This window comes from Loxodonta africana, chromosome 22 (genome assembly GCF_030014295.1).
Source record: "Loxodonta africana isolate mLoxAfr1 chromosome 22, mLoxAfr1.hap2, whole genome shotgun sequence".
NCBI classification, from domain to species: domain Eukaryota; kingdom Metazoa; phylum Chordata; class Mammalia; order Proboscidea; family Elephantidae; genus Loxodonta; species Loxodonta africana.
In genome coordinates, this window is record NC_087363.1 from 15,273,968 (window position 1) to 15,288,440 (window position 14,473).

The 14,473-nt window shown below is 38.7% G+C and overlaps 1 protein-coding gene across 1 annotated transcript in view; it reads left to right on the forward strand.

Annotated features, from left to right (window-relative positions):
- DNAH12 (dynein axonemal heavy chain 12) overlaps positions 1-12,764 on the forward strand; it is a 212,477-nt gene extending 199,713 nt beyond the window's left edge. The window contains exons 69-74 of the mRNA XM_064274342.1: positions 1,367-1,470; positions 3,059-3,263; positions 7,979-8,116; positions 9,301-9,392; positions 10,943-11,010; positions 12,218-12,764. Of these exons, the coding sequence (XP_064130412.1) occupies positions 1,367-1,470; positions 3,059-3,263; positions 7,979-8,116; positions 9,301-9,392; positions 10,943-11,010; positions 12,218-12,408 (798 nt within the window). The 3' untranslated portion in view covers positions 12,409-12,764. The remainder of the gene's footprint in view (positions 1-1,366; positions 1,471-3,058; positions 3,264-7,978; positions 8,117-9,300; positions 9,393-10,942; positions 11,011-12,217) is intronic.
- The last annotated feature ends 1,709 nt before the right edge of the window (positions 12,765-14,473 follow it).

Here is a 14,473-nt window from a genome sequence, read left to right on the forward strand (position 1 = left end):
TTATTAAATGGGAAATAGCATTCAATTTTTAAGAAAGAAATCATACAAATTTTTAGAAGTGCATATCTTCTACAAAATGTTGTATCCTGTAGTTAAGAGCATGGGCCCTGGAGTCAGAGACCTGTGGACTCAAATGGACTACTTTTTGGCCATGTGCCATTGGGCCTGCTACTTAACCTCTCTGTACTCCAATTTCCTCTTCTGCAAAATGGAGGTAATAATGGCCAGCTAAGAGTGTTGGCTATGTTAAGTAGGAAAATGTATGGAAACAGTAAATACACTGTCTAGCACATGTTGTTGTTGTTAGTTGCTGTAGAATCTATTCCAACTCATGGTTACCCCAGTGTGTAGAGTAGAACTGTTCCATAGGGTTTTCAAGGCTGTGACCTTTTAGAAGAGATTGCCAGGCCTGTCTTCCGAGGCACCTCTGGTTGGGCTCAAACCACCAACCTTTCAGCTAGTAGTTAAGTGCTTACCCCCTTGTGCCATCCGGAGACTCCTGCTTGGCACATTGTTGTTGTTGTTAGGTGCCGTTGAGTCAGTTGCAACTCACAGCAACCCTATGTACAACAGAATGAAACACTGCCCCGTCCTGCGCCATCCTCACAATCGTTGTTATGTTTGAGCCTATTGTTGCAGCCACTGTGTCAATCCGTCTCATCAAGGATCTTCCTCTTTTTCACTGACCCTCTACTTTACCAAGATTGATGTCTTTCTCTAGGGACTGGTCCCTCCTGATTACATGTCCCAAGTTGCGTGAGACAAAGAAAAGTCATCATCCTCCCTTCTAAGGAGCATTCTGGCTGTACTTCTTCCGAGACAGACTTGTTCGTTTTTATAGCAGTCCATGGTGTATTCACTATTCTTCGCCAATGCCATAATTCAAACGCATCCATTCTTCTTCAATCTTCCTTATTCACTGTCCAACTTTTGCATGCATATGAGGCGATTGAAAATATCATGGCTTGGGTCAGGTACATCTTAGTCCTCAAAGCAACATCTTTGCTTTTTAATACTTTAGAAGAGGTCTTTTGCGGCAGATTTGCCCAGTGCAATGGGTCATTTGATTTCTCAACTGCTACTTCCATGGGTGTTGATTGTGGATCCAAGTAAAACGAGATCCTTAACAACGTCAATCTTTTCTCCATTTATCTCCAACCTGAAAGGTTGACAGTTCAAGCCCACCCAGCTGTGGGAAGACAGGCCTGGCAATCTGTTTCTAAAAGATTGCATATTGATCCAGTTGTGAGAATTTTTGCCTGGGACATAGTAACTCCCTAATATTAGCTATTACTGATATTATAGGTGAATGAAAATAATCACCCATTCTGAGAGTAATTTGTGATCTTCAAAATCTATTTTTTAGCTCCCAAATGATTTTGACATTGAAGCAGCATTATCAAAGTATCCCGTGAGATATGAAGAGAGCATGAATACTGTGTTAGTACAAGAAATGGAACGATTTAACAAGTAAGGCTCTATATCATTAGTAATTCAGACGGCAACCAACCAAAGTCAGTAAAAAGACATACCCATTGCCCTCTACTCAATTCCAACTCATAGCGACCGTATAGGACAGAGTAGAACTGCCCCATTGAGTTTCCAAGGCTATAAATCTTTATGGAAGCAGATTGCCAGATCTTTCTCCCACGGAGTGGCTGGTAGTTTCAAACTGCCGACCTTTCACTTAGCAGCCAAACACTTTAACCACTGCACCACCAGGGCTCTTCAATAAAAAGACATAGTAGCATTAAATTAAATTTTTAAAGAAAAGACTATCAAAACCTACCATTTCATTAGAATTTTTTTCCTTTTTTTTTTTTTTTTAAGTTTCTTAACCTTCTGCCCCAGAATGGAAGGTATTTTTATGAAGTAAAAAGATGATGAAAAAGAGATCAGCTTTTACTGGTTAAAATAGTCAGTAATCGTAATTTCCTCACCCATCTGCTACTGTTCTCTTCAGGACGTAAAGACAGAATGAACATTAAGCTAGGACTATGTACAGTCACATCTTCTGTCATTTTTTCATCTGCCTAACACATGTACACCTCCCTTTTTTTCCTGAGTCCAGTCTAGGTTGATTTGGTACCCCACAAAGCAAACAAATTATTTACTTTGGATTTTATTGAGTTCTCTGCAACTCAGCACTGGCTTAAGGAATGGAGAATTGTTTTGGTTATGAATTTTCTAAAGCACTTCCAAATTTATTTTGGTTTCCAGACTTTTTGACATTTTAAAACAAAGCATATTAGAACACTGTGATGCCATAATTAATTCAGTGTTCCTAATACGAAGAATATATATGTTTATATATAATTACATACTATCTCTCAATTGCTTAGCCTAAAACCCTCACTACAGGTATGTTTATGGTGTTCTTAGCAGTTTGGGCCTAAGTTGGAAGCATTAGTATTTGCATATCTATAAGTGAATATATAGTAATGCAGTGTTTCCCAAGACTCAGTCACTGCACAACTCCTTGATACTTTTTTCGATATTTCCATGTGCCAACTATCATATTGTGTACTTAATATTTGTCCTTAAATGAGTCTCTGTTTATCAGGTCCTAAGCATTAACACCCAGAATGCAACAAGCTTGAAGTGCTAGTTGTATTATTTTCTGTATTTTGCAAATGTATGTAATGATTCGAGGTACCCTGGCAGCACAGTGGTTAAGCATTAGGCTGCTAACCAAAAGGTCAGCAGTTCGAACCCACCAGATGCTCTGTGGGAGAAAGATGTTGTAGTCTGCTTCCATAAAGATTTACAGCTTTGGAAACCCTATGGGGCTCTGTCAATTGGATCACTATGAGTCGGAATCCACTCAACGGCAACGGGTTTGGTTTTTTTTTTTTTTTTTATGTAATGATTCAAATGAAAAATGTTCATCTAAGTATCACCTAAAATTACTCCACTTACCACCAAATGAGATGTGACTTTGGGAAATACTCCCATGAAGCCATGAATGAGATTCCAGCTATATCCTCCTCCTCTGAAAGACTGCATATTGATATTTACTACCATATGTGTGTTGATGACATAATTTCTTTCATTCCAGTTTAATTAAAACTATACGTAACACTTTACGAGCCCTTGAAAAAGCTATTAAAGGCATAGTTGTAATGGATTCTACACTGGAGGCCCTCTCTGGCAGCTTACTTATCGGAAGGGTTCCAGAAACATGGGCCAAACGATCATACCCAAGTCTTAAACCCCTGGGAAGTTACATCACGGATTTTCTAGCTCGGTTGAGCTTTTTACAGGTAAAAGATTTTATATACATATAGATATATAGGTATAAATATACAAGTGTTTTGGGGGGGTGACTGGGGAGATGTTAGAAATTGGCTGTGATCACTTGAATGTCTTTGAGTTAAATGGTATGTGATTAATAGATTCATGGTAATCTAACCAAAATTTTAGAATATTGAAAATTACATACATTTCAAAGTATTAAGTAGAAAACAAAAGACCTTCTTTTACCAGAACTCAGATAATATGCAATATGTATATTTCTGGAAATTCTAAGTTTGTGATTCTCTGAGATCATAATGCAGTTTTGTCCTGTGTTTTAAATACTGACTGGTGAGTCATGAAAACAGCCTGAGGCTTGGATTGATCAATAATTGGCCATTGTCTTAAAATCAGTGCCTCACCATGGTCTCTTATCTCATATAACCAGAGAAAAGATGAGTGCTTTGAAATCCCCTGCCTTCCACCTCATAAAGGATGTTCAGGGCAGGACGCTGCCTCCTCTTCCCCGATTCTTCTGCTTACACCCATCCTGTGGTTGATGTGTATGTGCGGGGGAGGGAGAGACACCCAAAATAATATTGTTTTGGACATTCACAAATTTCAGGTATATGATTTTTCAGTTGAATACTGAATGTTGTATTTTTCTTATACAAAACATTTGTTTCACTGTAGAAGCTAATCATGAAATAGTCAGTGCTTGTAAGGATGTGGAGAGACAGTCTGATAGGCCCACCGTATCTTCTTGTTTCAATTTGCCTTTCCTTAATTATTAGGGAGACTGCTTATTTTGGTATGTGTGTTTCCCAATTGTATTTTCTTCTGTGAATTGCCTATTCATATCCTAGGCCCACTTTTATTTTGGACTATTTTTTTTTTAAAGCTGACTTATAGGAGCTTTTTTGTAGATTATGAATTGAACAAAAGAACTAGGATAGAATGGAAGTTTAATTTAAGCTTTAGAAGAGTTGACACTAGCCTCAGTTTCCTCATCCATAAAATGAGCACTTCTAACTCATGGAATTGTTATAATGATTAAATGTGAGAATTCACTCGAGGTACTTAGCATAGTTCCTGTATATGAACAGTTAATGTGGATTCTTCTTTTATAACATCAGAAATTGTTGTATTATCAAATGCTTTTTCGGCATTTATTGCTGACAGTGTGATTTTTGTCTTCTTTAGCTTACTATTGCATTAAATTGTGTCACTAATTTCCAGATGTTAAATAGTTTTGTGTTCCTAGAAAAATCCCTCTTGGTCAGTAATTCCTTATTCTTTTAATGCTTTAGCAGATTCCATTTGGACATTTTTTAGGGCGCTCAATAAAGATTACCTAATCAGTCTCCAGAAAAAGTATTCAGTTTGTATCCCCATCAATAGCGAATATGAATGCCTCTTTCTCAGTAATTAGAGTTCTTTTTACCTTTGCTGTTTTGTTAGGTGAGAATGTGCGCACCTGGCGATCTCCGAGCCCTGTAAGCAGCATGTCTTTGCTACTTGTGTGTCAGGCTCTTTCCGTTTCTTACCAAAAGCATCTGATGTATAGTTAATTCCTTCCTCACCTTGTTGTAATTTTTATTTTATTTTTTGTGCTCCAGTTTATTTCCCAAATTTTTCTGAAACTTACTGAAACGGCTTACATTTCCTGTTTACTCTTTTGTTCCTAAAGAGCCTCAGAGTCTTCAGCTTGGTCCCCCAGGAGACTTCAGCTTAGTCCCCCAGAGAGGTCCTGGCGTAGCGCCAGCTAGGGTAGTCTCTGGGACAAATTCCTGTTGTTGTTAATATGAAGTTCCCATCAATCTCTGTACTACCTGAAATTTGAATTGCCCCTTGGCATCACACCGTTTGAATTAATAAGAAGGTCTCACTCATTACTGGGGCATCCCTTCACCACAAATCTTTCCCTGAATGGGTTTCCCCATTGTCCATGTACCCTTACAGAAGCCATACTGTTTCTTTCATCATCTTTCTTTCTCCTGGACTCTTCTTCACCTCCTAGTGGTTCCTAGAGTTAACAAATTCAGCAAGTGGGTCCTCTGAGTTTTCTATCCTTTTCTCATTTCCCTCTCACCACTTATCCTATTTACCCTTTCTTTCTCCTTCCTGTGCCATTTTTTTTTTAAAAAAAAAAAAAACGCTTCTCACACACTGGGCATAATCCCAGGTCAAATCCTGGATCTGACACTTTTTATATCACTTTGAGCAAGTTACTAATCTTTTGGTACTCTAGTTCCCTGTTAGTAAAGTGGGAGAAATAATACCAACTCAGTGTGTTACTGTGTGGATTAAATGAGGTGATCATATAGAGTGCTTAGCATAAAAAAAAAAATTTTTTTTTTTTATAGTACCTGGCAAATAGTAACCACTCAGTAAATGGTCACTAGTTCAGAAATTCTACAAGAAGCTGACCACTCATGGCATCCTTGACTAAACGAAGCCCAGAGTGGAGTGAGGGACTTTCTCACACACCTGCTGACTGGGTTTTCTCATGGTTCTTCCTGGCTTGCGCCCTTATTAAGTCCTGTCTCTTTCTCTGCCTCTTCTTGATCTGCCAGCTGGTACTGTTGCAACATCTCCAGCAGCAGTTCTTCCTTTCCGGAAGCTGTCTGCTTCCCGTTCTCTTCCTGAAGCTGTCTTCTTCCTGTAGTGTACTGCTCATTCAGACACAGAGTTCATCTCAGTGCATTCATCTGTTCGTTCAACAAATGGGAATTTAGAACACACTTTGCCAAGGTACCTTGTAGTGCCTTGATGATTATACAAAGATTATACGAAGATGATTATAACATGAACTCTGCTTTCAAGCTGCCTGGAGCCTACAGGAAGACAAGTTATATATTAAAAAAAAAAAAAAAAAAAACTTAATACAGTGTACAACAGGATGTGTCATAAAAGACAAATGTGTCCAATGTTCTGGAAGTTCAAAGAGGGGAGAGAGTTCTTTCAGCTCAGGAAAGCCATGTTTATTACATGGACCAGGCAGCATCAGGAAAGCAGGGTTTGTTTTGTGTATGAGGTAGAATTTCAGCTGGGTCTAAAAGGATGAATGGTTTTTAGATTCTGCAAAGACAGGGAAATGATTTAGAGACAGAAGTGGGACAAGAGGCAGTGTATCAGTTGGGATCAGTTCTGTTCTAAGTAACAAAAATTCTGACCTAAGCAAAAAAGAAACTTTGTTCCCTTATGTAACTGAAAAATCCAGGGTTTAAACTGACAGCAGGCAGGATTTGACCTGGGCGCAAACAGGGTTACCTGGTCCTGGCTTCCCGCATTTCATCTCTTGGCTCCATCCCTTTGGGTTAATGCTATTGTCAGTTAGGTTTTCATTTGATGGTAGCAAGATAGCAATAGCAACATCCACATAACTTCAAAGAGTTGAGAATGAGTCTTTCTCCCAAAAGTCTCAGCAAAAGCCCCTGCATCTCCTGGGCTTTCATTGGGTTGAATCAATCACTATGACTAGAAGGATGATTGGCCAGGTAGGTGCCTCCCTCCTCTGTCCCCCACTCTCACGACCCCACCCAACACCTTCAGTCTGGGTGGAACTCCAACACCAGAAGTTGTTAGACAGAAAGGGCAGGAAGATTTGTCCTCCAGAAGGAGATAAGGGCTGTGTCACTTTAAGGAGGGCAGAAGAAACAACAGATTTCCATCCAACAGTGACAAGAGACCAGCAAATAGTCCAGTTTGATTAGGACGTAGGATGCTTAAAGGGGACTAAAAATGGATAGAACCAGAAATACAATTTGGGATCTGATTGTGAAGTGTCTTGAATGGGACACTAAGGGTTTAGACTCTAACTTGGTGGGTATTAGTAGGTCACTGAAGAATTGTGCAGATTATTAAACCTGTTCCAAACAGTACATGGTGAGGTATACGTTGGCAGCATTGTTCTAGGTTTATTGAACAGGGAGAGGGAGGAAGCAAGAAGACAGTACACAGTGATACAGTGATCTAAACTGGAGTGGGGCAGAGGGCATGGAGAGAAGGGATTCAAGAGGCTTGTTGTTGTCGTTAGCTGCCACTGAGTTTGCCCTAACTTATGGGCACAGTGGAACAAAACACTGCCTGGTCCTGTGCCATCCCCATGATCCACTAGGGGTCAGACTATTGTGACCTATAAGGTTTTCATTGGCTGAATTTTGGAATTAGATCACCAGGCCTTCCTTCCTAGTCTGTCTTAGTCTGGAAGCTCCAATGAACCCTGTTCAGCATCACAGCAACGGGCAAGCCTCCACTGACAGATGGGTGGTGGCTGTGCATTGGCTAGGAATGAAACCCAGGTCTCCCTCCCACGTGGTAGGTGAGAATTCTACCACTGAACCAGCACTGCGAGGGTTAAGGAACTGGAATCAAAACGTGAGGGCTATAGTTAGACAATGTATAAGATGGTTGCTTTTCAGTACAATCAATAAAATAGATGTCCAAGTAATTTATATTTGGCTTTTTACAGAAGACTTGAATCTTTCCAATTATGTTTCATTCATGTCCCTGTTCAAATTAGTTTGAATTTCCAGAGAAGAGTAACTAGAAAGGAAGAGAGGTAGGAGGGAAGATAGGTTTTATGTTTGGTGGCAGGGAAGATAGTTGTATGATGGAAAGTGTGACAGTGTGTATGTTGATTGGGCAACAAATACAAAAACCAGACACAGGAATCAACTGTATATCAGCTGACACTTGTGTAAGTTGAAAAATGAACATTATGTATTTTTTCCCCTTTTAGGACTGGTATGATTCAGGAAAGCCGAATGTGTTTTGGCTCTCGGGTTTCTTTTTCACCCAAGCCTTTTTAACTGGAGCAATGCAGAATTTTGCCAGAAAACACACCATCCCTATTGATTTACTAGGATATGAATTTGAGGTACAGTAGCTCTTTTAACTCCATGGTACATCATCGCATCAAAGGCATAATGTCTAAGCATGAAGGATTCCCAGAATTTATATTTTATAGCCCATTATAAACAGTGTGACTTCTTCCCATTCTTTGTCTTCCATGAAGAAAATATATATTTGCCTTGCTATACCTGATAGAACTTCTATATACCTCAATATTCAATTCAAACAATTTAATGATATTCTTCTATTTCAGCAAAAATTTATAAGAGATACAGTAAAAGCTGATAAAATGTTTCAAAAAAGAACTGTATTATGTGTTAAATGGATGAAAAATGTATAGCTTAACAAGCCATTATATAGTAGAGATTCCCTGAATGTGTTCTGAATACTTACTTAATTTATGTTTTATGGCACTAAGTTGTCTGGAGACAAGTATCAAATCAAGCAGGACTATAACGTCTGAACGAGTAAACATAAAAATGAATAAATAGGCTCAGTGTGGAAATGTTAACACAGTAGTAGCAAATGAATGTTCTCAGTACATTTTGTTTTTAAATAACTTGGGATACTTTGAATTGTTTATTATGAGCCATGAAAGAATTGCACTTGCTTTCATACCAATTCAAAGACAGTGAATTCAATTTTTTTTTTTTTGCAAAAATTCAAGCCAGGAGTATTCTGTTCATATTGAAAGTGCTCTTACCTTTATATTTCTGCAAAGGAACAAACTCTAGGGTGAATGAACTAGTTTAGATACTAAAAGAACCTTCCATACTTCAGTTATTAACTTTATTCCATTTGAAAGCTGATAAGACCTGGAAAATAGGACTCCCTAGGTAAGTCGCTTTTCTTACCCCTTTTCTGTAGAATGGGGCTGATAAGCCTTATTGCACGGAGTGGCTGTGAGGGTGAAATGAGACTGTGCAGATGGAAGCACCTAGGACAGTCACTGGCAATAGGAAGAATCAGAATATGCAGGAGACTTTGGTGAAGACCAGGAAAGACAGCTGCCTCACGGAGCTTAGGACAGGAAATCTAATCTGTAACTTTGTCTTTATTACATAGATAAGATATTTCACCCCATGTGTGTAGATCTCCCGTTGCATTTAGACAGTAGAGAGTTTGCCACAGGACACTTCAGAGAGAGAGAACACCGGCGAGGGAGGGGAGGGGAGGGGAGACATTCCCACTGTGCGCCTCTGCTTTCAGGTGATTCCTTTCGATACATCTGACACAGCACCGGACGATGGCGTGTTTATCCACGGGCTATATCTCGATGGCGCACGCTGGGACAGAAGAAGGTCAGTAGTTTCAATTCCAAAGACCTCTTCAGTTGTAGCTGAAACAGGTGACATAAGGTGTCTGAAGCTTTTCTTTTCTTTTTTTTTTTAATAACCAAGAGGCCTCTAGGGAATAATACAAGTAATAAATAATATCAGAATTCTTATCATAAATCATTATACAGGTCAGTGCAATTGATGAGTGATTATTTTTAGATCCTGAACAATTTAAATGGTCTTACTAGTAGACAAGCTAGTTAAAATTATTGTCCTGCTCCTTCCATTTTGTAACAGTTGCCTTCTGTTTTATAATGTGTAGGGCTGCCTCACTTTAAACGGTTTCACAGCTGGAGTAAAGTTCCCATTTCTGTTGGCAAATGGAAAACTTCTTTTTGTATTTTGATGAGATAATAAATAATGAGAATATTTAAAATAAAGATTGAATTTCCGACTTCATTCAGGAAACTAAGCAACTTCTATTCCTGTTTTAATATGTACACACACGGGGTAGGGGAGATGGGAGAAGCATTTCCTTTGGAGCCCTGCTCTTTGGCATAACCCAGTGGTATGCATGAGCCTGTATTCCCAGAACCAGGGTTAGACTTTGCTCCCAAGGGAGCGTTAAAGGCTCAAGAGGGAGAAATCACATATGGAAGAATCCTCTAAGAGGGAACAGTAAGATAGCTATACAGAGAGAACCCCAAGACTGTTATGAGGAGAGTCAGCTGCACATAGTGCGTTTTGTTATTTCTGTCTCATTTCTTTTTTATCCTTCCTTCCTTCCCTCTCTTAGGACAGGAAATCTAATCTGTGACTTTGTCTTTATTACATAGATAGATATTTCATCCCACATATATAGATCTCTCATTGCATTCTCTCCTTCCTTCCCTCCCTCCTACCCTCCCTCCTTCCCCCCTGCAAACAAACAGAGAAAGAAAAAAACAGCATAGTGAAAAGAAACCCAGTTTTTGAGACAGGCAGATTTGTGTTTGAATCTTGACTCTGGCATTTATGAGCTGTGTCATTATGAGAAAAGTACTCAACCTGTCCGAGCCACCATTTTCATCTATGAAACAAGAATAGGAATGGGGGACAGGATCACTGTGAGGGTCAAATGTAATAGTGTAATGCCTGCCTCGTGACAGTACTTTAAAAATGGAAAAAATAAATTGCCATTAATTCCACTCTAACTCCTGGTGACCCATGTGTTAGAACTGTGCTCCATAGGGTTTTCAATGACTGATTTTTCAGAAGTAGGTTGCCAGCCTTTTTTCCAAGGTGCCTATGGCTGGACTCAAACCTCCAACCTTAGGTTAGCAGCTGAACGTGTTAATCTTTTGTATCCTTCCCCCCTACGCATGGGTAATTGTTGACTGTGTATTCTGCTGTTCCATAATTTTCTTTTGTTCATCTCAGTTCTTCATTGCCTGTTTCTCAATTTTTTTTTTTTTTTTCAGTTCTTCCTTTTCTCCAATCCTCTCTCATGGTAAAAGCCAATATCTAAGTAGCAATCTGTCTTAAGAAGCACATTTCAAAAGTTGTTTCTAATTTCTGTCAGTTTCTCTTCACAGTGGATTACTTGCCGAACAACATCCTAAACTTCTTTTTGACCTGATGCCCATCATATGGATAAAACCAAGTAAGTATACTTTTAACAAGATTTCTTAGTGTTTTAAGGAGGAAAATGATAGATGCTGTTAAGTGCTCCCCCAAAGAAGCTTCTGTCTCAAACATATTAAGATTTAGTTCAATTATAAGTAGTGACTTAATGTTTATATTGGAAATACATTGTCACTTCCTGCCCCTTTTTTAGTGTGGCATTTATTGTTTTGAGAATATCATTCTGCCGGTTTATTCAATTAGCCCATGAGCTAAATCGTTTTCTTTCCCCTCTCCCATACTTCTACAAGGAGTTTCAGAGAGTCCACAGCTGCCCAGGCATGTGCTCAACCTGAACTCTGTTTACACACTTCTTAGAGGCACAGATAGGCGTAACACAGCCTCCAGCTAGTGACTACCATTTTCTGTATAAGAAGCTTCTAGGCCTACCAGCCAGCCAGGTGCCTCAAGGCATATGAATGTTGCAAGCCACATGGGCAGAGACCAGCTCTGCTCCCTGGAAGAAGCCACTTGTTCTTTCCCACCTTCCAGCATCACCATTTTTCCACATGCCTGAAAAAATGGGACTCATTCTTTTGTTTTCTCCTCCTTCTCTAATTTTTCCTGTAAATTAAAATATTTACGAATCACCTAGTCACCACTCCGTATTTTTTCATTATTAATGTGGCTCAATTTTAGGTACTTGAAATGTGGTCCTAGTTTTAAAAGACTAATATATCTGGCTTTTTAGGGACTGTATATACATTCTTTTTGTGAGTAGGTAAAAGTTGGTGCATTTTTCTTATTAATAACCAGCTGAAAACAAATGGAAATGCCAGTTTCTTGTAATTATGAGCTTCTTGCATTAAAGCTCTAAGGAGCTGCATCTCTGCCAGTTACCTGTGCTATGTCTTATCCCTTCTTCCCCACCTTCTCCTACTTTCTCCATCTCTCCCAAGTCCTTCTTCAGCATTTTCATGCCTGCCAGGTGACCAGACATTAACACCCATTCCTGTTTTCTGGACTTAGAAAGACAGACCAGATGAAATCACTTGCCTTGTTTTATAAGTAAACTTACATGCTAGCTGCGAAATAACAATAATAAAATTAAAAGTTTGAAATCTTAAAAAATCATAATCAGAATCGTAGATTTAGTACTGGCCATTTTATTGCAAGATAAATACTTGTTCTTCTAATACCAGTGGCTATTTTCCTTTTATTAAATGGATATATTTTTCTTTTTCAAGATAAAAAGTCTAGCATTGAGAAGTCAAATGCCTATGTCTGTCCCTTGTACAAGACAAGTGAACGAAAAGGAACTCTTTCCACTACGGGACATTCTACTAACTTTGTTATTGCGATGTCGTTAAAAACAGAACAACCCACTCAACACTGGATCAAGCGTGGGGTTGCTTTGCTTTGTCAGTTGGATGATTGAATTGGACAAATTTAGAAAACATCTGAAGGAAGAAAAATCATTGTCTTTACTTACTTAAAAATAAATATCTGTTATAAAAGCAAGTATCTGTGTCATTTTTTACAATGGTCTTTGTGAATGGCCTCTGCATTGTTGTCCTCCCTGATTTACCATTCTTGATGGGAATACAGCCTTCTAGCTGGCCTCTTTTGAGAAGATCACAGTCAGACTCCTCTGGGAAAAAATGTGATAAGAAATGTTTCTTTGAAGTATATGGAAAACCTTTGAAGATTTTATTTTGCTTCTTTTTTCACATAATCCTGTGTGTGTGACAAGTAGATCTGGGGGACTAAGGGAAAATTTTTTAATATCAGAAATTCTCTCTTTTCACAAGTGCAATGTTTCTTTTTTTAAAATAATTTTGTTGTTGAAAATATTCAGAGCAGAACATAGATCAATATTCAACAGTTTCTACATGTACAATTCAGTGACATTGATTACATTCCTTGAGTTGTGCAACCATTCTCACCCTCCTTTTCTGAGTTGTTCCTCCCCCATTAACATAAACTCACTGCCCCCTAAGCTCCCTATCTAAATCTTTTGAGTTGCTGTCATCAGTTTGATCCCATATAGACTTTAAAAGAGCACAATGCTCAAGGCAGACATTCTTTACTAGTTAAGTTATACTATCGTTTGGTTTTAAAAAGACTTCCGGGGATATTTCTGGTTTAAGGTTTAACCAAATTATCTTAGGGCAATGGTTTCAGAGGTTCATTCATCCTGCATGGCTCCAGAAAATCTGGATTACAGGGAAATTTAAATTTCTGTTTGCGTTTTCCCTCTTTTGATCAGGTTTCTTCTATAGAATCTTTGATTCAAAATGTTCAGTAATGGTAGCCGGGCCCCATTCAGTTCTTCTAGTCTCCTGGTAAAGGAGGCAGTTGTTCAAGGAGGCAGTTAGCCACACATCTATTTCCTCCTCCTATTCCTGACTCTCATTCTTCCTCTGTTGCTCTAGGAAAATAAGATCAGTTGTTGTGCCTTGTATGGCTGCTTGCAAGCTTTTCAGACCCCGGGCACTACACAATGAACTAGGAGGTAGAACAGAAGCACCAAACACACTATTAGGCCAATTAACTGAGTTGTCCCATGAAACTATGATGCTAAACCTCCAAACCAAGGAACCAAATCCCATGAGGTGTTTGGTTATACATAAGCAGCCTTAGCAGCTACTCTTTTTTTTTTTTTTTTTTGGTCACTGTTGTAAATATAGCTATCATACAATTTTTGCCAAGTCCACTTTTTACTGGTGTACAACTTATGGATAGTAATTACATTATTCAGCTGTGCAACCCACCCTTGATGTGATTTTTCCACCACCGTAAACCGAAACTCATTACCTCATGAGAAATAATCCCCCGTCCCTCTCTCTTCAATCCCTGGTAACCACTGAAAACTTTGGTCTCTATACATTTGCCTGTTCTTGGCTTTTTATGTAAGTATAGTCATTTTTTTTTTTTTTTTATAGTCATATAATATTTGTCCTTTCATAATTGACTTGTTTCACTCAGTATAATGGCTGCAAGTTGCATCCATATTGTAGCATGTATTAAGACTTCATTTCTCCTGTTGGCTGAGTAGGGTTCCATTTTATGTATGTACTACATTTTTCTTAACCATTTATCCATTGATGGGGACTTAGGTTGTTTCCACCTTTTGACTATTGTGAATAGTGCTAAAATGAACATTCGTATACAAGTATCTGTTAGAGTTTCTGATTTCAAGTCTTACGGGCATAAACATAGGAGTGGAATTGCTGGGTCATATGGTAGTTCAATTTTTAGTTTTTTGAGGAACTGCCACACTGTTTTCCGTAACAGCTGTACTATTTTGCATTCCCGTCAGCAATAGATAAGGGTTCCGGTTTCCTCATATCCTCACCAACATTTTTTTTTTTTATCTCACCCATCCTGGTGGGAGTGAAATGATATCTCATTGTGGTTTTGACTTGCATCTTACTGATAGTTAATGATGCTGAGCATCTTTTCATGTGTTTGGTGGCCATTTCAGTGTCCTTTTTGGTGAA